The following is a 24,307-nucleotide window of genomic DNA, read 5'->3' as shown; positions in this document are numbered from 1 at the left end:
GTCTTTGCGGCTAGTCACGTGACAGCGGAGGGAGAGGGAAGAGGCGAGGCTCCTGGAGTCGGAATCAAGGAGGCGACCGGGGGTGGCAGGGCAGGGAGACAAGTACGCATGCGCAGAGTGCATTTCACTGAGCTTTTGGGAAAGGCAGGAGGGTTGTGCAGAATCAATGAGCGGAAAAACTATCCGGGGAAAGGATCTGGGCGTGCAGGCTGATTTTCCTACCAGGGCTGCCCCTGCAAGGATAAGACACAGCCCAGGCGCTTTCCTTCCGCTTGTGCTCATGCCTGTATGAGTTCAGTTTCCATTTACAGGGATTCCGGGAGATGTTTCTGCGTTGTGGCCAGTTGGATCTCTGCAGAGTGTAACCAATCATAAAACATTACTCAGAGTAGGTCCCTCCCAAAAATGTCTCAGGCGGAGAACCTGAGCACGTTTTTAAAAACTAGCATTTTGCCTGGGCACCAGATCATGCAATTCTCGGATTTCCAGTCCCTGGGAATCACAAGGGTGGAGAGTCCTGTTGCGTTCAGGTTCTGCTTCTGGATTTCCATAGTCAACTGGTTGAATGGGATGCCGGACTAGATGGACCAGTCGCCTAATCCATCAGGCTTTTATGATCCTAATCTAGCTCTCTTGATTGCCGGCAGGGATGCCAACTTGAATAAAACATTGAGGGGGGCAGGTAAGCCCTGCTCTGCATAATTGATTACAAGAGTTGGTACATGCACACCATTTGAGTGGCAACGCCCATCAACTGGGGGGGGTTCCAGCACCCTCAAAAAAAATTGGAGAGGGGGAAGGGATCTCAGGCCCAAGGAGTTGACTCCTATGATTGGTAGTACTCGAAATTCAGGACAAGGGAATTAGCATATCAGATCACCCACCCTGAAAGAAGATATTAGGGCTGAGCTATGGCCATCCTATCAGCAAATCAGAATCACGTGTTCTGTTCTGTTCTGTTCTGGTTTTGAGCCTGTGCAGTGTTGTCTTCTCTCTGAGTTTATCAACAGCAAGTTCTGAAAGCCAGGCCAGAGTGTCCTGAGCAGCCTTTGCTCTACTGTAGGATTGGATTATGTTTCAGGGGGGACACCAGGGGAGGCACCTTGGTGCACTGTATGAGTCTGGCTTATTTACTAACTAATCTATTTTTTTGTGAGGCAGGGAAATGGAGGAAGAGAATAATGGAGGACCAACCTGCCTTTGCCAATGTTTCCAAGCATTGAGCAGAGGGGTGGACAGTTTCAGAAAGGATGTGTCTGCTGTGCTCCTCATTGGTAGCCCATGTGCAACCTTGAAAGGGCCTCCTGCCATTGTGAAGGAGCAGGGGCTTCCAAATGTCCCTGCTCACCTGCCTGCTCCACACATCCCTTGAATACTTATGGCTGGCTGGAATGCATCCTTGAATCGTGATAACAGATCTTGAGTTTTGCATGGCTGGAATGTAGCCTACTATACAAAAGTACAATCATTTCCCATTAATCCATCTACCTTTGCCTCCCGCCCCACCCACAACTGGCATGCAGGTCCTGCAGGAGGGAATGCAGTTTTAATGCTGGAAAAAAATTCCCCATCCCAGGTGTAGAATCAGGAAAGGGGTAATATAAAAAGACACACCCCATAGCTCCTCCATGATACCTGTGATATTCCACATGTGAAACCTCATAAGTCTTTAGCTGGGGCCTAGGGAAGGGTGTTTCAAGTCCACAAAAATGTAAGCTCTTGCTTCAAAATATTGTATGCACAGTGTTCATAACATTAAAAGAATAGGTGCTAGAGGTGATTTTGGCTTTTTATTCTGAAATGGAAATGGGATGTGGTGAAGCTACGCACACAGTTTATTTGCATATCTTAGTTCATTTAGATTTGATACTTTTCAAATATATTCTCTTTTAAAGCGAATTGAATTAAGGATGGGGACAAAGCCTTGAAGCAATGCAAATCCCTGGTGACTGGGGCTTCAAACAATCAGATGTGACTCTTAGGATGCAATTTTGTAATCCAGGTTTATAAAGATTAGTATGGTCTGGATTTCTTTCCTTTACAAATAGTATTTTTGTCACATGTGTTCCCAAAGTAATTTTACTTTAGCTACCCTGTCCATTGAAATATAGATAACAAAAGGACTGAAGTCACAGGACACTCTTTCTTTACAGTCAACAAGGTAAAAGTTAAAGATTACACCTGCATTCCAGGAAATTTGGCAGGAACTTGCTCTGTGGCAACATATGTTGACTTCAGGTTCTAGGCTTAAAGAAGCAAATTGCTACAACATCCTTTGTACACTTTGCTTCCTGAGTAGAACCTTGTCCTATATTTTTCTGCAGGATTATATATTTGTTTTTAAGAAGGCAAAGAATCAGGTAAGGAAACTTACTAAAACTGAGTTTCAAATTAAAAACAAAACTAATTGCAGAAACACCAACACCTTGCTTTTATTTGAGGGTGGGAGAATTTGCATGTTTGTTTTGCAACTGCAAGAAAATGGTCCTAGGAAATCCCCTGGTGTATTATTAGCCATTTGTGTTGTCATGGGGAGCTGGGAACAAGACAGAGTGGCACCTCTGAATGTCCTGTATCAGTTTTGTCACCAATTGTTATTTTAATCTTTGTTGATATGCAGATTACCATGTTACTTCTAAAAATTATCAGACTGAAATGCTAGTTGGAAGTTTTAGTAGACATGGGAGAAGAAATAGGAAGTTTTAAAAAGCTGAAGTTCTGTTTGAAATAAGAATAATGGTGTGGAAAAGCCACCACAAATCAATTTATTTTGGTAGCTTATTTACAGCAACCCACTTACAGGATCACTTCAAAAAGTCATTCCATAAGATCCAGTCATTCTATCAGAATGGTTTATAGATCTGAATTTCCACATACTCATGTTATAAGAATTTTAAGGTCTTACATATACTGTATATACAATAATGTTCATAAATGTACCAAGCAAACACATACAAATATGTAAAGCACATGTCTGAAACCCACAGAAAAGTCCTGAAACCATTTTGTCTTTCCCAAAATGACCTCAAATATTTCTCTGCAAGGTCGAAGGAAATGGGGGAAAAACCTTCCCATTGTCTCTGTGCTCATAAATCCTGCCTTAAGGGCACATTTAAGGTGTGAACAGGGTGAGTCTGTGACCTGGATTCTGGAATGAAGTAGTTATAATAACAAAAGAGTGGCCAAAACCCAGATACTGTATAATGCAATCAGGTAACCTGCCCCACAGGAGATAATACACTCAGGATTCTATTTTTAACTGCCACTTTGAGGTATGTATGATGCATTGGGGGAAGTGGTCCTGGGCTACACCCCTTCTGTATGATGTTTCTAGGGATGGTCTGGAGTTTGATGGTGGGCAATTTCAAAAGTCTATATGAGGGCAGGCACACCTTTGTTCTGGGTTCCTCCTCTTTCCTGCTTGTGGTGAGTGAACACCCTGTTGCAACAGTTTAATAAAGTTTAATAAAGATCAAGCTTTAATAACTGCTTCACTTCTCAACATCCTCTGGTTGGCCTCTGTTATTTCTCCTACTGATAAAGGTAAAGGTAAAGGTACCCCTGCCCGTACGGGCCAGTCTTGACAGACTCTGGGGTTGTGCGCCCATCTCACTTAAGAGGCCAGGGGCCAGCGCTGTCCGGAGACACTTCCGGGTCACATGGCCAGTGTGACATCGCTGCTCTGGTGAGCCAGAGCTGCACACGGAAACGCCGTTTACCTTCCCACTGGTAAGCAGTCCCTATTTATCTACTTGCACCCGGAGGTGCTTTCGAACTGCTAGGTTGGCAGGCGCTGGGACCGAGCAGCGGGAGCGCACCCCGCAGCAGGGATTCGAACCGCCGACCTTTCGATCAGCAAGTCCTAGGCGCTGAGGCTTTAACCCACAGCGCCACCTGTGTCCCTACTGATAGAGAACCTACAAAAGGACTCTATATGGGTTCTTGGGTACCCCATAAGGGGAAAGGAGCAGGTTTTTTTCATAACACTCATTATTTTAGCGGTGGGAACCTGTGGGCTTCCAGGTGGCACTGACTTAGAATTTCCACAGTCCTTGCCTGAGGCTGAGAGTTGGAGTCCAACTACATCTGAAGGGCCACAGATTCACCAGCACTGCATTATTTGATTCCAATAAAATCCCACAAAAGATTCAGTAAAATAAATTCTGGTTTTACATTCTGCTATGTCATTCATTTTGCTGTCATATTTTTATTTATTATTTATGAGCATGTTAGTCACAATATAAAGCCCATCTGTATGGCAGCCATTAATATTTACCAAACCTCTCCTCAGAAACTCCTGCACTCCCATCTGCATGCCCAACATCTTGGGTGCTCTGACCTTTTCTCACAATGTTTGCACTGCATCTCCTACTACATGTTAGGCACTAAATCATGATGTGCAAAGGGAGGAAAGGTGAAAAAAGAGGCAGAAGGAGTAATTTCCAAATGTGCACAACTCTGTCAGAGGGAGGAATTGTGGGTAGAGGACTAAATGCGTTTCAGATGGGACATACTTGTTCAGTGCAAACCAAAAGCAGGATGGCTGAAATGCAGTGGCGGCCCATATTTCTGCATGGCCATCAGATGATAAACTGCAGGAGAGAGAGGCTCTAAAACACTTTAAGTGAATTCTGCCTTGTATATGAGTCAACTGTGTATCGCTGTGACATCAGAAGTCTTTACGCAGGCCCAAGATGCCATTTGCTCAACTGCACTTGCACAACTGATGGCCTTGCAAGCCTTTGTTCTTACGGCTGGATCCTCTGGGGCAACAGGAAAAGGTTTTGAGTCATGGAGCAAGAATTAAATAGGAAAGGTAAATGTAAAGGGACCCCTGACCATTAGGTCCAGTCATGAGCGACTGGGGTTGCGGCGCTCATGTGGCCAGCATGACTAAGCCGCTTCTGGTGAACCAGAGCAGCACACAGAAACGCCGTTTACCTTCCCGCCGGAGCGGTACCTATTTATCTACTTGCACTTTGACTTGCTTTCGAACTTCTAGGTTGGCACTTTTTAAATATAATTTCAGAATTCACACTGGCTTTAATAGCCTTCATATTTATGTGTATAAACATTAGGTGTGGAGGGGGGAAATATCTTGTAACTTTAGGGTAAGAATTTTATATGCTACAGAGGTCAATATAAAGATATACAATCGATAGATTGCAGTGTGATCATCCCATATAATCTAGGCGCAGGGAAGCTGTGGCTCTCCAGATATTTGCTGGTCTACAACTCCCATCAGCCCCAACTAGCATGGTCAATGGCTAGGGATGGTGGGAATTGTAGTTAAGCAGCATCTGATAGGCTGCAGGTTACCCATCCCTGCCATAACATGTCAAACAACCAAAGGCAAAGCTGCAGTCCTATGCACACTCACCCAGAACTAAGTCCAACTAAACTCATTGAGACTTTTGAGTAGACATGCTTAGGATTGCTGTGTAAGCTAGTGGGACTTCTGAGTAAACCTGCCTAAGTTCGGACTATGAGTGAAAAAGGTTTTTTAAAAAAACCCACACAAATATTTTATTTCTAAAGTACATATATATTTGCAAAATATTAATTGAACATCTTGTAATCTATTGCTATGAGCACACCAAACTTGAAGTAGTAAGAAACTTCAGGAGTGGTAGCACATCAGGTTTGGTTTCCTTCGAAGGAAGGTCACTGGAGACGCTGGTGTCTTTGTAATAAGGTTTTAGTTACACAAATATACAGGCTGAGCATAAGGTTGAAGGGCTTGAAGCAGTGGTTCTCAAACTTTTTTCTCTGGGCAACACTTTCAGAATAAAAATTTGCTCACACCACACCAATTTTTTTATTGATAAGAAATACGTCAGAAAACACAACTAGGATGTCCTCAGTATCACTTGACACTCTTGTTGTCATTTTGAAAATATATCCATATTCTGCAAATAATAATTATTTTTGATTATACTATACTGTACCATACTAAGCTGAACTGTTTAAATGTTTACAGTGGTACCTCCGCTTACGAACGGGATCCGTTCCGGAGGCCTGGCCATATCCTGAAAATTTCGTAGCCGGAGGATCACTTCTGCACACACATGCAGTGCCGCAGAGCACTTCTGCACATGTGTGAAGCACGCAGAGCGCTTCTGTGCACACGCAAGCAGCAAACCCACTTCTGGGTTTGCCGCAACCATAATCCGAAGATTCTGTAACCTGGAGGTTACGCAACACAAGGTACAACTGTATTTTAATGCCCTTGACTCTTCCCGCCACACTTGCGATCCTCTCCTGCTACACCCAGTGTGGCGCACCTTTGAGAACCACAGACTTAAAGCAGTAACACTCCCAACAGAGGTTGCTGTTCCCTTTGGCTTCCAGGGGGCTTCTCAATGTCATAGCTTGGGTTTCTGCACAGAGAGCAAGTCAAGCCTCTGTGTCCACCCAGCTCCAGAGGAGACTAGCCCAAACTAGCCCACCCCCAGCCTATTGTTCTTCTAATGCTACAATGATGTAGCCTCCAGCTAGGTAAGCAAGGAAGGCCTTCCCAAAACATGCACACACAAACAGGGAGGGCCAACTCTTTAGTCATGTAAAAAGATATAAAAAAGACTTATCTAGGCCCATTACCATAACAAAGAGACTGGTTTGTCCAGTTCAGTAGTTCCTTCCATTACAGAATCCCATGAAATAAAACCATAGGCTTGTTGAGGGTCGAAAGATGGCCACCAAAGCAACCCCTGTCAATCCTATAACAGTATCCATATTTGCTAGGCTCCAAGCGATACTGAACACAGTTTGGAAATGTTAAAATACTCAGAATTACTAGCTAATGAATGAAACAGAACATATACACATAGGAAGTTGCCTTATACTGCTGCTGAGTAGAACCATTAGTCCATCTTACTCTCTCACTGTTGTCTACACTAGCTGGCAGCAGCTCTCCAGGGTTTCAGATAGGGATCTCCTAGCCCAACTTTGAGATGCCAAGGATTGAAGTTAATTGGTTCTTGTGTTACAAGATTCATCCTAAGATTTCCTACTCAGTTTTCAGAAGAATGAATGTAATCCACAAAGTGATCATATATACTCAGTCTGTAAGAGTTTGTATTCTGATTAGCACTTTGCTGGTGGTCACTGTTATTACTGCTGAAAGTGGTGCTGTCATCATCCCATATAGTAGTCTAATTATTCTTATGTACCTTGAGACTGTGGTTTAGGCACCGTGATTAATACATTAACTGGAAGAAGAAGAAGAAGAAGAAGAAGAAGAAGAAGAAGAAGAAGAAGAAGAAGAAGAAGCCAAAACAGCTTAATCCACACACAAGATGGTAGTATGGTTTGGAAAGCCAAGGTTTCCAGAACTACAAAAAATCTTTAGAAAAAGAATATTAATGAGAAGGAACTCCGAAAACAGCTGAATGAGTACTGTTCAATGGTCACGGACCATTGAAGAGAGAGCGGTAAAATAGAATGGAATATCCTGGCAATGGCATGGTTGGTTGTAACAAATCCCAAACAGAAGTACTCCTGACCTCAACACTTTGTTGTAAGTCCCACAGGTATATACTAATAGCGAACTCAAATGGTGGCTTGTGATGGCTGTAAGATGATGGCAATAAGAGGCTACTGAAAAACAAGAGGGAAGTACAGTATCAGCATGCTAGAGGGAACCCCAAAGCTAGCAGAAGTAGAAACAATCATTAAGCAGGTATGGGGGCATACAGTCCATAACAGTCCAGTGTGAACTGAGCATATGGACAAGGTACCCTGAAACTATCCAATGAAGGTGCAACAAATCAGGCATGTCCAAAGTCCATTTTGGGGGCCTAATCTGGCCTCTTGGCCGGTTTAATCAGGCCCCTGTGGCAGTCTATTTCTTGGGGTCAAATCCCAAAAAAGCTCAACAACTCTGGCCGGCACATGTTCACTTCATCAAATCTTGCCCTCTTTGAAAAAAGTTTAGGCACCCCTGCCACAGATGCTCAGAAGCCAGACTGACCAGCATCTGTGTGGGAGGAGGAAAATAGAATGGAGTATTATGGAGAGGACATGGCTAGCTAAAACCTGGACATGAGCACTCTAAATTTTGTTGTATTCTCCTTGGTTGCCCCCTAAATCTCAATAAATGTGCAGGTGCTCCTTTAGAATCTGCTCTCTTAGATTTCAATGGAAAGCCAAAAGAAGATTGGCAAAACAAATTAATGGAATACAGTATGCGGAAATGGCTAAATTAACAGAGAAACTTTGAAATCAAGACAATAACAAATTTATAAATGAATGGGAAGTTTTTATTGCATATATATATATATCAAAGCAATGTATACAAGTTAACACCTTGGCAGGATTTTAAGAAACATTTGCAATACAATGATAAAAGATAGAATTGGATACAATAAGATGAATGATATTACACAGACATGCATGAATTAATGTTGAAACAATGGAACCACAAGAAGGGGCAGAGGGAAGTCAAGGGATGTGAGAAATCCCACATTTGAATGTTTTATTGAAAGTGCAAACAGTATTGTAAGGTTATTTTTAAAATGTTTATTTGATGTGACATTTGTTATATTGAAAATTAATTGTAAAAATTATAAAAGAAAAATTTCAAAGAACGCATCCCGATGCAATGTGTTTCCATTTTACCAAAGTAGTAGTAGTAGTAGTAGTAGTAGTAGTAGTAGTAGTAGCAATACAGATTAATGATACAGATGTGTATTCTTGCTTTAGTATCTTACAATGAGTTTGCCCGAGTGTTTCTGAATGCCTAAGAGACGCGCTCCACAGTGAACTGCCTATTTCGTTTTCTATCGCTATTTTAGGGATACCTGTGACGCACGGCTACTGCAAAGTGCTATCCTACACAGGAGTTAAGTTCCGCGGGCCACCGTGGGGGATTACTTCAGACTAAACATGCATGGGACTTGCCCTGTGGATCAGGGTCAAAGAAAGAAAACAGCGCATCAGCCAGCGAACGAGGCCACCGATTGGCTAGCTGGTCCCCTTTGTCCGGCTTAGGGTGTCAGGTTTCCTCGCGCCGGCTTGGACTGGTCCTGCATCCGCCAATAATGCTTTTGCAGGGTGTCGCCAGTGTAACCGCCACAAGCGGCCCCCAACGTGGTCTCGGAGAGTTCGTTGCACGGAACGGGAGATCTGCAGCTCGGCTTTCCTTTTGCTGCAAGACGGAATCCTGCAATCGCAATATAAGACAATACAATAATTCCAGCTGCAAAGCTTCATAGCGCGTTGCGCGCTCGGCCACAGCAGGAGCAGCCGGCGCCAAGAGGCTCGATCTCCCAGGAGTGCCAAAGTTTGGGCAATGGGATCCGCGTTAAGCAGCGACAGTCGGGAGGTAGCCAACCCTCTCCAGGTAGCAGAAGAGGAGAAGCAGCCGCAAGTCCCATCTTTTGACTGCTCCATCTGCTTGGAGGTGCTCCACCAGCCCGTAAGGACGCAGTGCGGCCACGTGTAAGTGAAACTCCCCTCCCGGAATTGGCTCAGGCGGGTGTGGGGAGAGAGTGAATCCCCATTCTTTGCAATGCGAGAAGTGTGAAATTATGCTGCGACTTTGTTAGCTGCAGTTCTTTCCATACTTAAGCTGGGACCAACCAACTTCCGTTTAATTCTCCCTTTTTTTTAAAGAAAGGGTATTTGGCTTCCGTTTGGGATGCGATCATAAAAGGACATTTTTTTGGTGGTAATGCTAAAGATGCGAGCACAGAAAGAATGTTTGCTTTGATCCAAGTTAGCGCACGAACAAGTAATTTAACTTGACATTTGCATACGGCGGATTCAGTTCAGAAACAGAATCCGAGATCTAGGCGATTGGCATTGAAAGTTGTACCTTCGTTAAGATGCGTTGTTCTTTCTCTTCATTCCCTTTAATATTTTGGGGAAAACAAGCTTTAAGTAAGATATTTGGGTCGGGGAAGAAGGGATGTGTGATCCAAATTTATTTATATTTGTGAATTGGTGTAGTGTAGTGGTTGAGCCAGTACAAACATTTTCTGATCTACACTACACTGATCAACACTACACTTCTATAAAGATGTGAATACCTTAGTTGTTGAAAAAATTACAAGAGAATAGATGTGATGTGCTTCAACACTTTGAGTTTCTGGGCCTGTTTTAACTTTCCCCAAATGGAATTGCTTGCATTCTATTTTATCAAGGAACAAAGGATCCATTTAATTGCATTGTCCTCAGTGTGCTGATATGTCTTAAATATAAATTAATATGCATGTGGGTATAAAATACCAGTATGTTTGTTTCTTTCATTTGTATATTTTGAGAAGGAAGCATCCCGAGTTCTTAGAAGTATCCTTTTTGTAATTTTTTCATGGCAAAATTCAACCACTATTTCCCCTGAGAAACTTCGGTTGAAAAGAATTCTTTAAAAAAACATGATATTCTAAAACAAGGGAGGAACTCTCCCAGTTTTGGAAAGTCTTCCCCCATATTTTTATTCAGTGATGGTGATGATTCTATGGTGCAAATATTGGTGCAAATCTGTTCACTGTCAATATTCCAAAAATATTGGAGTTCTCCCAACGTAGGAAAATAAAAATAAAAATCAGAGTTGCCCCCCATGCCTGCCTGTGGATGGACTAAAATTTATTCTCCTTAACAAATTTAGGTCAAGCACATACAAGGTTGGGACATTGTTATTAATGTATAGATGCCCCTTTCCATATTAAAGGAAAGGCCTAACTGTTGAATCATTAGCAGCCACAATTGCATTGTTTAACTTTTTTAACTGTACTAAAATGTATGAAGCGCGCACATGCTGTTAAGCATTCAGTGGGAGATATTCAGGCAAGAAACAAAAATGTTCAGAATAGCTTTTTTATATGCCAAAGCCACCATTTTTACTCCCTAGTGAAGACTGGATATCGAAAAGAACAAATTTGTAAGGAAAAGTTAGCACTTGGCTTTTGTCTTCTTTACATTCCATCTGGGGGCCTGGTTCAGATGTAAGAGCCATCCCATGGTTTGACTGTTGTGAATGCCTTTCATGCTCACAAGCTACAATTCCTCCCCCTCTCACTGATTCAATCAAGTACAGATTGATTCAATCAAGTACAGATTGATTCAATCAAGTACAGATTGATTCAATGAAGTACAGATCCTTTGCCAGCCAAATTATTCAGGCCATCTTGTCTCAACCTGCCTGGTATGAGTCATACAAACTAGGCACACTTGTATTTATTTATTCATTTATTTACTGTTCTTGCATGCCACCATTTCTCCTTCTGGAGCCTATTTTCCCTGGTGGAGTAATGGATGGAGTGACAGTATGAACAACCTATGGGGTGATGGAATTTGGTGTCTGGCGGACCCCCAATAAAAAAGTTTTAGAAATCTTCACTCCAAAGCCATTTTTAGAAGTGAGCTTGTAACTTGACTAAGACCTGTATTGTTGCACATTTTTGTAGCACCCACCTACATACATGTTTAAAATATATAAATCTGCATATTTCAATGTATGTGGTAGCAATCCTGGCACCAATAAATAGCAAAACAAGGCAGCTGCTTGGAGCAGAATTATTCAAGGGGACTGAATTGCTGCCATACCAGAAACAATGAACAAATGTGAGATTTTGTGTTTCTTCTGGAACAGCTAATTCAATCAATCCATCTTTATTGAGGTCAAAGACCAGACAGCAAAGTTTACAACAACAACGCTACTTCACAATGCAATGCTACAAGGAATTCTGCGGTACATTGTTACTTCCTACAGGGACATTTCATTTCATACTGCTAAAACCAGCAAAAATCTTGAGTCGGTCCTGTATACTAAAAAAGTTGAAAGGTCTGATACCCTAAGCCAAGAAGGTGGATAGTCTACCAGCTACAGTTGAATGGTATGCCTCTGTGTCGCTTCTGTGTTATGTGCAAATTCAGATACATATAAACAGCTGGCACTTGCACTAGATCTTTGTAAATATAATTTGCAAGTTCAGAACGATGGATGTAACCCAAGAAGTAGGTTTTTAAAATTGTATAACTCTCTCTAACTTTGCTTAACTTATTAACTAGGGTTCATTGTTTAAAACCTTGCACGTGTTTGGAAACCACAATGAAACTTTCCTTTTGGATTAATCTAAGATAAAACTTCTTTTCAGCTATGGCTGAGGAGAAGGATTTGAGTTTGCTCGACTAATCCTTACTTAGTACAACAAAAAGCCCATGGCAGCATTTCCTTTACAGTACATGTAGAAATGTTGCAGGTAAAAACAAAACATTAGCAGGAACTTGTTATCTGTCTAAAGTCTCACATGAGCAATTTTAAGCCCATGTTTGTAGAAATGAAGAACATTACCTATAGGCCAAAGAATGGTGGAATACTAAAGCTTAGTATTTAAATGCACAAATATGGTTGGTAGTTAAGGAGTTAGCCCCATGGAACTCTGTAGTACCCACTTCTAAATAAATATACCGTATTGGCCTGAATATAAACCTCACTTTCCGTCCAAATTCTGACAGTGAAAAGTTAAAGTGCGGCTTAAATTCACAACCTTACGCCACCAGCAAAGCGGCATGGCTCCCCACCCCCCAAGCAGCCTGGGAATGCGGGCCATGGCACACAGCCCTCCTGCCACTCCCAGCACCCCTCTAGCTGTCGGCGGGAAGGGGGGAGGCCGCCAGCAAAGCAGCAAGGCTCCCTCCCAGGAAGCAGCCTGGGAATGCGGGGCAACGGCACGCAGCCCGCCCGCCGCTCCCAAGCCTTCCCCCAAGCACAGGTCAGTTGCAGACCATGGGACTTGCCCTGAAGCCAACACAAGTATTTTAAGCACAACATTTTTTCGTGTTTCGAAGGCACAGATATCTGTGTTCAATGTGAATGTAGCCCTAAGGTTATGGCCTGACCATAGGTTGCAAAGCAGTGATGGGTGACCCCCATCTCCTCAAACGGGGTTGGATCAAAAATAAGCCATTCTATTCCTCATCCTGTCTGCAAAAGTGAAAAAATAACTTGGCTTGTATTTGAGCCAGTCTGAATTTGGACTGGAGGCCACCAGCAGCAGCCCTAATCCCCAAGCCTCCCTCCCTTATCTCCCCATAAGCCTCCTTGTCTGTTCCCTGCTCCTCCAAATACCCCCTCCCTCCCTCCCTCCCTTCCTTTACACCCACCTACCTACCCTCCAAATCCCTTTTTCCTGCCCCACATGCCTGGCTGCTGCTGACACTCTTAATTTGAGGGGAAACAGGATCAGGGAAGAGAAAGAGGGCTCTTCGCACCTCCCTCTGGTGCCACATCCAAGAAGCCCAAGGGAAACTACTGAAACGCCCCTTGGGAGAAACTACATTTCCTAGGATCTACTTAGGGACACATTTATTCAGGTATTTATTCAGGTATTGTCTTTCCCCCCCATGAATTTTAAAGGTGTGGCTTTATATTCGGGTGCGGCTTATATTTGGGCCAATACTGTACATAGGATTCAGTTTCTAAGGTTTTTCAAGAGTGATGCTAAAAACACCTTTTCAGTTTGGAATACATTACTCGTTGGAACAGAATGAAGCTGTTTTAAAATGAAATACATGTTTTACATTCAGATTAAAGACAAGAGAAATACCCCCCCAAAAAAGTTTAAGCTGCAGTCCAACTGCATTTACCAGGGAGTAACTCCACTGAATAATTAGGACTTACTTATGAATAGGCCTGGTTAGGGTTGCACTGAAACCAACCTTTGAAACTTTCATCACAGATCCAACATGTTATTCTGCTGTATAACTTAACAACACAACTTTTCTATAATGTAGACAGTAGGGTGAAAAAACAAGACTGTTACTCAGTTAAAAGCATGGGCGTAGCCAGGATTTATGTTGGGGGGCAGGCTTTATGCTGGGGCGGGGCAACCTCAGTTAGTTAAGTATTTTGTATTGATTTGCTTGATGGGGGGTAGCTGCCCCTCCCTGCCTTTTCCTGGCTGTGCCCATGGCTAAATGGCTAAAATAATGCAGCCCTTTTACCTGTTCTTCCTACCTTTGTTGTACATGAAGGATGAATTAAGTCACATTGTTGCAAACTTTTTATGGAAGTAAATTGAACCAACTTCTGATCATCGGAAAACAGCCTTACCCTGAGTCAAACTATTGGGCCTTCCAGTCCTGTATTGCTGATACGGAGTGGCAGCAGCTCTCAGTTTCTGGCAGAAATCTTTCCCAACCTTGCCTGAAGACACCAGAGATTGAACCTGGCATGCATATCATGTGGTCTTCTAGGAGAAACAGCCTTTCCCCTCAAGGCAACTGGTTAAGAATAGGTCTCATTGGCGTCCATATTGGCGAAAATGCAGAACTGTTTTGCACATATTGGTTTTGCTGGCTGCAGTAATAATTGTGTTGCGTTTTGATGAAACTGGGTTGCCACAAACAAGGCATATGTCATGGAGGAGCAAAAGGTACAGTGGCAGGAGAGAGAGACAGAGATAGGGCACAGAAAGGGACAGGTGATGTGCCAACATACCGTATTTTTCGCTCTATAACACGCACCCGACCATAACACGCACGTAGTTTTTAGAGGAGGAAAATCCGTAGGCATGCCACCCATAGGCATTTCCTCCATAACACGCACAGACATTTCCCCTTACTTTCTAAGAGGAAAAAAGTGAGTGTTATGGTGCAAAAAATACGGTAGATGGATGGGTCAGAGCAGTGATGCCCTGGTGCCCAAAGTGCTTGGAAGACAAGGGAGGCCAACAGCAGGTGGAGCCAGAGCCAATGCAGTGGTACCTCTGGTTAAGAACTTAATTCATTCCGGAGGTACGTTCTTAACCTGAAACTGTTCTTGAGGTACTACTTTAGCTAATGGGGCCTGCCGCTGCCGCTATGCCACCGGCACACGATTTCTGTTCTCATCCTGAGGTAAAGTTCTTAACCCAAGGTACTACTTCTGGGTTAGCGGAGTCTGTAACTTGAAGTGTTTGTAACCCAAAGTGTTTGCAACCCGAGGTACCACTGTAATGGGCAGAACTACTTCTAGTTTTGTCCCCATCCTCCTTCTGAATTCTACAAGAACAGCACTGAGGCAGAGGACGAAGCTGACAGGCAATGCCACCAGCCTGGATTAGTTTTCAGTAAAAAAAAGGCACACCAAGCACTGTTCAGGCTCCTGTTTAATTAGCATTTGCTGCTATTGCTGCTGGGCATAAGGGAACTAATGCTGCTCCACAGCTATCCCACCTTTTATCTTCTCCACCTGCCAAATATGCACGAACATTTTATTTATTAGGTGTATTTCAGGGAAGCTTATGTGGTACTAACGCAACCAACTTCTTTGAAAAAGAGCATTTCCCAGAACTATGTATTGATTGAGCACTGCTAAGAACCCCTTAGTTCATTGATGTCAGCACTTCCCAGATCAACCTAACAGATTTGGTGTAGTTCCTTAGTCACACACTTTGTTCAATATTCAAGGCTACAGTGGTACCTCGGGTTACAAACGCTTCAGGTTATGCGTTTTCGGGTTGCGCACCACACTGAACCTGGAAGTACTGGAATGGGTTACGGTGCACACACAGAAGTGCTAAATCACGCTATGCGCATAAGCGCCAAATCGCAAGGTTGCGAATGTGCCTCCCACATGGATTACGCCGCAAACCGAGGTTCCACTGTATTTCCACACACTTTGTTGCATTTTAAGCTTGTGCAGAGGTAGGAAAGGCTGTGGGGGTGAGGGAAGCCCCAAAGGTTTTTTGGGTTTTTTTTAAGGGCTCAGGCTTGTTACAGTAGGCTTAGACACAACATCAGTAAAAGCTTTAGTCATTTTCCCGGCATTATCGCCAGAGCCATGTGGACACTCCTGGCAGTCTGCCACTGGTCAAACATATCCCTGTCAGCTCTTGTGTGCATGGTGTTATAGCCATCGCAATGTGATTATATCCAGAAGACTGGATTTCATCCCGTCATTTGTGCAATAATTTCATGAATAAGTAATTGGCTTCAACTTTCTGTCCTCTACCTTTATTTTCATGTACTCTTTATGTCTGACTGAAGCTGGGAATAATCACTGAAGATGTATCTGACGACTACTCTTTCAAACCAAGGATAATGACACTCTGCACATGCTCAATTTATTCCTGTGTCTTTTTTATTTGTATATATGTGAATCAGGTTAGCACAACAGAATCTTGCACAAATATTTGCAGTGAAACAGCTACAGGCACAGCTCAGCCGATGTTAAGCACTTGTGAGTTCCATTGATTTCAGTAAATGAGTAAAAATGCCTTTTATTTACTCTTCTCCATTAAATTCAGCAGGACATTAAAGTGCTTAACCTTTGGCTGGATGGTACCTCTCTTTTTTTGTTTGTTTGCTTGAAGTGCTTGATCTCTCCCATAGTGCTTTACTAATACTTGGGAGAGTTTGCAGGCGCTTGCATGTTAATGAGTAACTTTAGCTAATGCACAGATATCCCCATAATAGAACACACTATCTTCTGTAGCCTCACTTTATCAGTGGTCCTGTAGATTGGGATTCTCAAGTAAACAAAATGATTAACACAAGAACTGATGTAGAAACCAATCTTCCTATAAGGTCATGTTCACTAGTGATCATAACTGTGACTTTTCAAATTGCTTTCTTTAAAGTGGTGGTTTGTTTGGAAACAGTATTTATTTTTATCTCTCCGTTAGATTTTGCCACTCCTGTATTGCAGCAAGTATAAGGAATAACACATGGACATGTCCCTACTGCCGGGCGTTTCTTCCTTCTGAAGGGATTCCAGCAACTGATATTACCAAGATGATGAAAAATAGACACCAAAATTGTACAGAATGTGGAACACAGGTAAATAAATATTGGCATCCCATAATTTTCTGCCTCATGGATTTAAGCATTCTGAAATGCATGGGGATTTGAAGTTAGCAACCCTAAGCACATTTACTTGGGAGCAACGCCTATAGAATTCTCAATGTACATTATCCCCAATTTAACAAATCCTGATCTTACATTTGCATCCTTTACCTTTAGGAAAACTATGGTAACCATCACTTTCCCTTTTAACAATTTAACCTGTAAATGTTGAATTTTAACATATTGAATCACTTTATGTAGTTTAGAATGAAGAAATACAAGGCACTTCTGCTTGGAGAGTTTGGGCAACCCAACTACAATCCTAAGCATATTTTGTTGGAATTAAATGTGACCTACTTCTGTCTACTAAACAAGCTTTAGGGCTAGTCTGCTAGTGAATAGCATTCTGTACAGCAAAATACTAACACAATGTTTCTTAAAATGAATCTAGGTGCTCCTCAGTGAAATGCGAGCTCATCTGAGAACTTGTGACCAATATATAGAGAAATATGGGCCCCTACAGGAAGTTGCATACCCAGACACAAGGTAAAGTGTATCTTAATAAAATAATGGTGGGAGAATCTACTCTCAGCTTGGTTTATATATTTATTCTTTCACAATCTTAGCCTTCCCTTACCCAAGTGACTTAGGGTGAATGATGATACAGTTTAAAATCAAATTATAACTCACCATTTTAAATAAACCAAACATAGATCATTTAGCAGATACTAATCTAAATCTTAACTACTGATGCCAGGTCAACAAAAAGGCTTTGTGGAAAACTTCTGTAAGATTCTCATACTTTGAACTTAGGCAAAGGCAAGGGAATTCTGCAGCTGTAAAAAATAGGTAATGCTATACATGTATTCACACTTTTAAGGTCAAACAAGTACCGTATTTTTCGCCCTGTAGGACGCACCTTTTCCCCTCCAAAAATGAAGGAGAAATGTGTGTGCGTCCTATGGGGCGAATGCAGGCTTTCGCTGAAGCCTGGAGAACGAGAGGGGTGGGAGCGCTCCCACTGCTTGCGGAGAGTTTCCTGCATGCCGAAGCCTGCGCGCGCTGAGATCAGCGCATCTAGGCTTCGCGGACCTCTCCACAAGCAGCGGGAGCCAGCGCTGGGCTTCCTCGGCTTGCAGAGAGCTGCTTCTTTGGGGACTGGGGTCGGGGGAAGCTCGGGCCTCCCCCGCCCCAGCCCCGCACCTGGGGGAAAAATAATTTTCCCCCTTTATTTCCCCCCCCAAATAACTAGGTGCGCCTTATGGGACGGTGCGTCCTATAGGGCGAAAAATACGGTACCTTGAATTCTGCTTCAAATACTTATATTGATTCAGTGCATGGGTAGGACTACTATTGTAATGTAATTCTGGTGACCAATTCCAATGTTCAGCAACCTTTGAAGAAACTGTTGGCATCCTTGATTGTGCTGTGTGGGTGTGTGGCGGTTAATTTTGGAGAAACAATTAAACCATTTCTGTTGTATGTGTTAGACAGGAAGGTACTGTGCAAAGCATAGTGTTCTCTGTTCACAATATTTAACCATATCTTTATGCCTACAGTCTTTACTCGCATCATGTCCCCATCCCATCTCCAGTAGAGAGAGACTTGATGCAGAATCCTATTTAGCAGGAGCAAAGTGGCTCACTATCCAGTTCAGTTGCCAGCTCTAGAATATATTGGCTTTTAATATGCAACTACTACACCATCTGTAAAATGTAAAAATGCAGCTAATATATAAATTGTACCTTATGTGATTTCAGATATCCGTGCCCTTTCTGCCAGTATTCATTGGATGAAGAAGATTTTCTGGATCATTTTCTCACTTTCCACAGATCTGACAGGAGAGCCGTGGTAAACACCTTATTTTTTTAGGTTCAAACCAAATCAATTGACTGACTGTTTGAAATATTAGGTAGCAGCATAAACTAGAATATGCATATTTATGGTCAACTAATAGGTGATGATAGATGATAGATAGATAGATAGATAGATAGATAGATAGATAGATAGATAGATAGATAGATGGATGATAGATAGATATAGATAGATAGATAGATAGATGATAGATAGATAGATAGATAGATAGATAGATAGATAGATAGATAGATGATAGATAGATATAGATGATATAGATAGTTGCTTCAAGGCATTCTATGTAGTAAGTGACAAATAAATATGATAAATGAAAATATATGACTTTGCTGCTATTACATCCAGATGATGTTTCCAGTATTCCATGTCACCAAGTTTTATGGGATCAGTTTCAGTTGACGCCATCTTCATTGATTAAAGCTAGCCAGAGAGGTTGACTACGTGGCTATGTTGGTTCAGACAGTAGTGAATGTCTCATTACAAGGAGGAGTGGTGCCTCTGGCTTTAAAAGAAGCTCTGATACAATCTCTCCTAAAGAAGACAACTTTGGATAATTATTGACCAGTTGCTAATACTCTCTTGGGTAAGGTGATCAAGAGAGTAGTGTCAGTGCAACTATAGGCATTATTGGAAGATAGCAGTTTTCTTGACCCATTTCAGTCTGGCCTCAGGATTGGTTTCAAGAATAAATCAGCCTTAGTTGCCCTGATGGATTAACTGGGAGAGGGAAAGGGAGATTGTGACCCTGCTGCTGTTACTCAACCTTTTAGCATCTGTCAGACTCAGTTCCATGATCTCCTCCTGGGCCAGCTCTGTCAGATAGCATAAAAAGAGCACACAAGAGGGAAAAAAAGCACTCCATAGCTAGGAACGTGTACCTCATTTATGCAACCCCCCCCCAAAAAGCAAACCAACAACATCTAAGCATGAGAGACTGGTTTACAAGGCATTTTATTAGTTGTATACAAAACAGAACAAGGAATTATCTGAATTTACTAGTAACAAACATCAGTTAATATATTTTTAGTCACTCAGGACATGGAGATTTTGCTTTCTTTAGCAATATAATCATTTCTTTTGCTACTGTGAAAACACTTTCTTTTTTAGTGCATTTATTTTTCCCCCTTGAACTATTTACAGTACTGTCCGATTTGTCGCTTATCACCTGGTGGTGGTTCAAGTTATTGCAGCAGGAATTTCTTAAGGCACCTTCAGCTCAGACATACGTTCTATTATGAAGACTATATAGTGAGTAAATTGCCTGGTTGTTTTTCCTAACAGTCATTTATTTACAACTTCCACTCCCCCATATCTCCTTGATAAGTCATATGAGGACATATGTAGATTGCAAGAATGTCATGGTTGGGGAATTAGAAAGGTTACAAAGCCTTAAGAAACTTCAGTGGAGAAATAATCAAATAGCTCAAAGGTGCTACACTCATGCAGAGAAGCCTAACCTCCTGAATACCAGTCCAAGAATTAGTGAAGGAGTTGTTCCAATCTCTCTTTCTGATCTAATCCTTACCCACCCCAGTTTGAGTATGCTTTTGAAATAACTGCAACAGGTTTCCCAGAAAATTAGGGGACCAAGTTTGGGTGTGGGGGAGCAAGTGAGAGGCATGGTTCTTAATAGTTTAGGGCAAACATTAGAGCCAGAGGTCTAGAGCTGTAGTCTCTCACTTCCAGATAAGCTCCAGTAAGTAGTATATGATAGGGGGAATCCAATATAGAAATAAATGACATTAAATACAATGAAACATAAAATGGAGCATAGTACAAAAATTAAGCAACCATGCTAACTTAGACAAATCATTCTGTTTTTCTTGTTTGCCTATTTCTGCAAGAAAGGAAATCACCTTGTGTAATAAGAGTATTATAGTTGTATTCATAGGGTATAATTGCATGGGATAATAATTCACTTAGCCCAACCCTGATTTTCTTGTACTGTAATTCACTAGAGAACCTCTTGTCTCAGATCACTGGTGGTATCACATAAACAGTAGAAACAAACATCTCAGACTGTCTTGCTGTTATGTTAGCAAAATTTGTCCTGATGGTGCAAATTTCTCAAAAGGTAGAAAGCTGGAATTGGGCTGATACAGTCACCCTTATGCCTGATGTCTAGTCACTCTTGAAAAACTAGCACTTAAGGGCAGTAGAAGTAAACATCTCACTGACATTCTGCAGCTCTTTGCAAATATTTATTGGTAATCAGAAATTGTATCCAAATATGGTTTTGCTTTCCTTGGAAATGTTAGTGCAGGATATCTAGTGTTGCTAGATATCGATAAGATTGGTGCTTATGGTCTCATTGGTGTTGGTCTAAATAACGGTTCAACTACGGTTGCAGCCTAATAGGACTACTTTTATTGCTAAGCAGGATTTTGTTTTGTTTTTGCTTTACTTGCATGTCTGACTATCTTCCCTTCTTATTTCAGGATATAAGCATAGTGGAAGAAGCTCTCGTTGAAAGAGTTCTAGATCGGTCATTAATAGAGTATATGCATGTGCCCAATCCAAATACGGCATAATCCTATCAAAGTTTGGAAGACATACCAAGTGGATTCGCTATACTGTGAATTAAAATGTTGCTTGTAAAGTATTGTTGTCAACTTCTTTAGGATGATAGTTCAGCCTCCCTAATAACAAATTATTTTTAGCATTGTCAAAATTCATTATTTTGTTATATTGTATAGGCATGACAATCTTGAATGGTTATGACCTTCTGAGAAGGTAATCTTGTTGAGTTGTGACCTACTGAGCTGAGCACACACAAGGATTCTTCCTGCAATGTGCACTGATTAGAAGCAGTTAGGGCCATCTTTCTGGATGGGCTGCTACTGCTTTTGAGTATTTTTCCTCTTCTCGGGATGTCACTACATCAAGGATTCTCAGGAGTGCACAGCCATGTGAGAGCTGCACCTGATTTCTACCTGCATTCACTTATTTAGTTTCTGGGAAACATTTATGCTAAAAACTTGAGCAGGGGTAGGAAACCTTTGATCCTCCAGATGTTGTTGAATACTCCCATCATTCATAGCCATTGGCCATGTTTGCTGGGACTGATAGGAGTTGTAGTTCGGCAATATCTGGAGGGCCAATGGTTCCTACACTTGTCTTAGGTGGCATCTAATAAAGGCTGAAAAGTGAATAGGGCCTAAATGAGGATCAATTAAGCACATGAATTTGGTGTGGTCTCAATGCAATATAAAGATGAGCAAAATAATTAATGCAGCATAAAACACACCTCAAGGTCTGTTTCTACAACATCCACTGGTGTTTTAGGCTGCAATGTAACAATACTTACCTGGGAGTAAGTCCCATTGGACTCAGCAGGACTTGTTTGAGTAGTCAAACGTAATTTTTTGCTATTAGTGAGTTATGATACAAAGTAGCATTTTACAGATAACCTCCACTTGATTTATATAACCTAATCCACTACCAAATTTTCAAAACATTAAAGGCTGAGAAAATTTATCTTCCAAATTAGCCATCAAAAAGATTTATTTTCAATGTACCTTCAAATTTGTCATCAAAATTAGAAATGGATTTTGCCTTGCCTAATTATATTGTTTAAAGAGCTAGATTACATTGAGAAAAATAACACTGTCACTCTTTTGAATATTAAAAATTATTTTTTACTCTCTGTTTCTTTTGCAGCAAAGCTTACTAAGAAGCCTCTTGTCTGAAGTTTTTTTTTTTGTAAAAAAATATATATGACCAAAGCTCAGAGCATCTTGTGACTATGCTTTCAAAGGGCAGGCCAGAGTTTTCATGATCATTTAGATGTTGCAATGTCAATGAGGGAGAGCAAACAACTGTTTACTTTCTGAAGTGTCATAATACAGATCAGAGTTCAAAAAGAGAAGCTACAGTTAATGTTTGACAAATAGTACTATATCATTTTACAGTTCTGAGGACTTCAGGAGAATTATTAATAACAGCATATTTTACACTGATAGAGCAGCTTGAAGATAAGGTGCAAATTTTTAGTGAGGGAAAGTAGTAAAGCCAAAACCAGCAGCTCCTAATAAGAGATTGGTTGTGCCTTCCTGTTTTGTTCCATGCTGTAATCAATTGTTGTAGCAGACTAATATGACATACATATATATTGGTTAAATAATGCCTAAGTGTTTTTCATTGATGCAGTTAACTGTAAATATATTTTGTAAGAATTAAAGTGCACATTTGTACATAAATACCTGAAATGGTGTAAATACTTTATGAGAAATCTGTTCTTATAGATATATTAAATGCTCTGATGGATTCACTCACTCATGAAGGCATCAAAATGGTTAGGATCTTGCACAGAACTAGGAAGACTGGACGTTTGGTATATAATGTTGCACACCACCCTAATCTTCAAGCACTGCAAGATTCCAGGGGTGGCAGGTAGTTTCCCAGGGTTTGGATTCCTTGGAATGATTATGGATTGCTTATACCCATATACAGCCCTGATCCTACAGCACCCCAGAAGATCTTGCTTCTCCCATAGCCACAGCCTTGAACTCGAGCAGAAATCAAGCACGGTTCTCCTTCTCAGGCCAGAAACCTCCCGCCAGCTTCTAGCTCTCTCACACACAACTCTGCCTCTGTCCTTCTCACCAACAGCTGGGGAGGGGCCCATTCATTTGCCTTCTGACACAAAGCCACTTAACTTTTTTACCCTAAGGCGGGCATCAACTCACCAAGAAGCTAGTCTGGCTATTCCAACAATTCAATTCTTGCTGGATCTAGGAATTAGAAGGGACTCTGGCATACAGCCTAACCTCCACCCCACCAAATTACGACACACTATTGTCTAAGGTGCTCCTTAAATGTTACCAAACCATGCCACACTTCATTACTTAACCATACAGATGGGCTGGAATTGCATGGGTGCTAACCTCAGACTCTATATTCTGGGGGAATGCTGATTCTATGGGAAAGACCCATACAATTGAGTTAATAAACATTTTCCCAAGTGCACTGCATGTGCTCACAGAAAAGCAGTTCCCTCGCAGCTAGGGTAACATTTTTTAAAGAGACTCTTAACAAAACTGAACAGAGTTGCAGATTCAAAGCATACCCCCCCCCCCCCGCAAATAGTGGAGACACTTCTAGGGTCCATAGAAGACAAATATTTGACATAAACTGTAGTCCACCACACTCTGATTACCAGAAAAGTCTTAATTGGGGACAAGATGACAATGCCCCAGGTGGTCAAGGTACTTTCAGGTCATTCAGAATACCAAATGTATTACACACGTAGTAGAAAGTTCTGAAAAGCTAGACATTTCCCTAGCCTTCAATCATATATGAAACTTATTTTAACCAACATTGTGGCCCAAAGCAAGCCAATCCAAACATCAAATGAAATGCAGAGTCTCATCAGGTTTGGATTTGTGGAAAAGGGAAACAAAGTAGCATCCATGAATGTAGGTCGTTTAGCTTCATTTGTGGATACGTAGATAGCCATTTTTAAGGGCTGGTGACCATTATTCAGTTCCTAGTGTTACAGGAAAAATCCGAGGGCTCCCTTGGACAAAAAGTAAAGACACCAACCAGAGTAAATTGAAGCAAATCAGCCTGTAGGCTTGGTCTTTATTGAAGACTGTCGCGACAGGGTGTTCCCCTCACTTGCAGGTGAGAGGAAAGACCAAGAAGAATAGTGTGCAAGGTCTTA

The 24,307-nt window shown here is 41.7% G+C and overlaps 1 protein-coding gene across 2 annotated transcripts; it reads left to right on the top strand.

Annotated features, from left to right (window-relative positions):
- Positions 1 to 8,631: 8,631 nt before the first annotated feature.
- RNF125 (ring finger protein 125) lies at positions 8,632 to 22,841 on the top strand. 2 transcript variants are annotated; one of them, XM_081918573.1, is made up of 6 exons: positions 8,632 to 9,441; positions 16,611 to 16,764; positions 17,222 to 17,316; positions 18,531 to 18,621; positions 19,783 to 19,890; positions 21,081 to 22,841. In XM_081918573.1, the coding sequence occupies exons 1-6, from the start codon at positions 9,293 to 9,295 to the stop codon at positions 21,171 to 21,173; spliced, it is 690 nt and encodes a 229-aa protein (XP_081774699.1). In that variant the 5' UTR covers positions 8,632 to 9,292; the 3' UTR covers positions 21,174 to 22,841. The 2 variants fall into 2 exon arrangements, with proteins under 2 accessions (XP_081774699.1, XP_081774700.1); XM_081918574.1 differs by lacking the exon at positions 8,632 to 9,441 and adding an exon at positions 15,705 to 16,512.
- The last annotated feature ends 1,466 nt before the right edge of the window (positions 22,842 to 24,307 follow it).

The sequence above is a fragment of the Podarcis melisellensis genome (genome assembly GCF_964234715.1).
Source record: "Podarcis melisellensis genome assembly, chromosome: 7".
NCBI classification, from domain to species: Eukaryota; Metazoa; Chordata; class Lepidosauria; order Squamata; family Lacertidae; genus Podarcis; species Podarcis melisellensis.
This window is presented reverse-complemented; position numbering and strand designations above follow the sequence as displayed.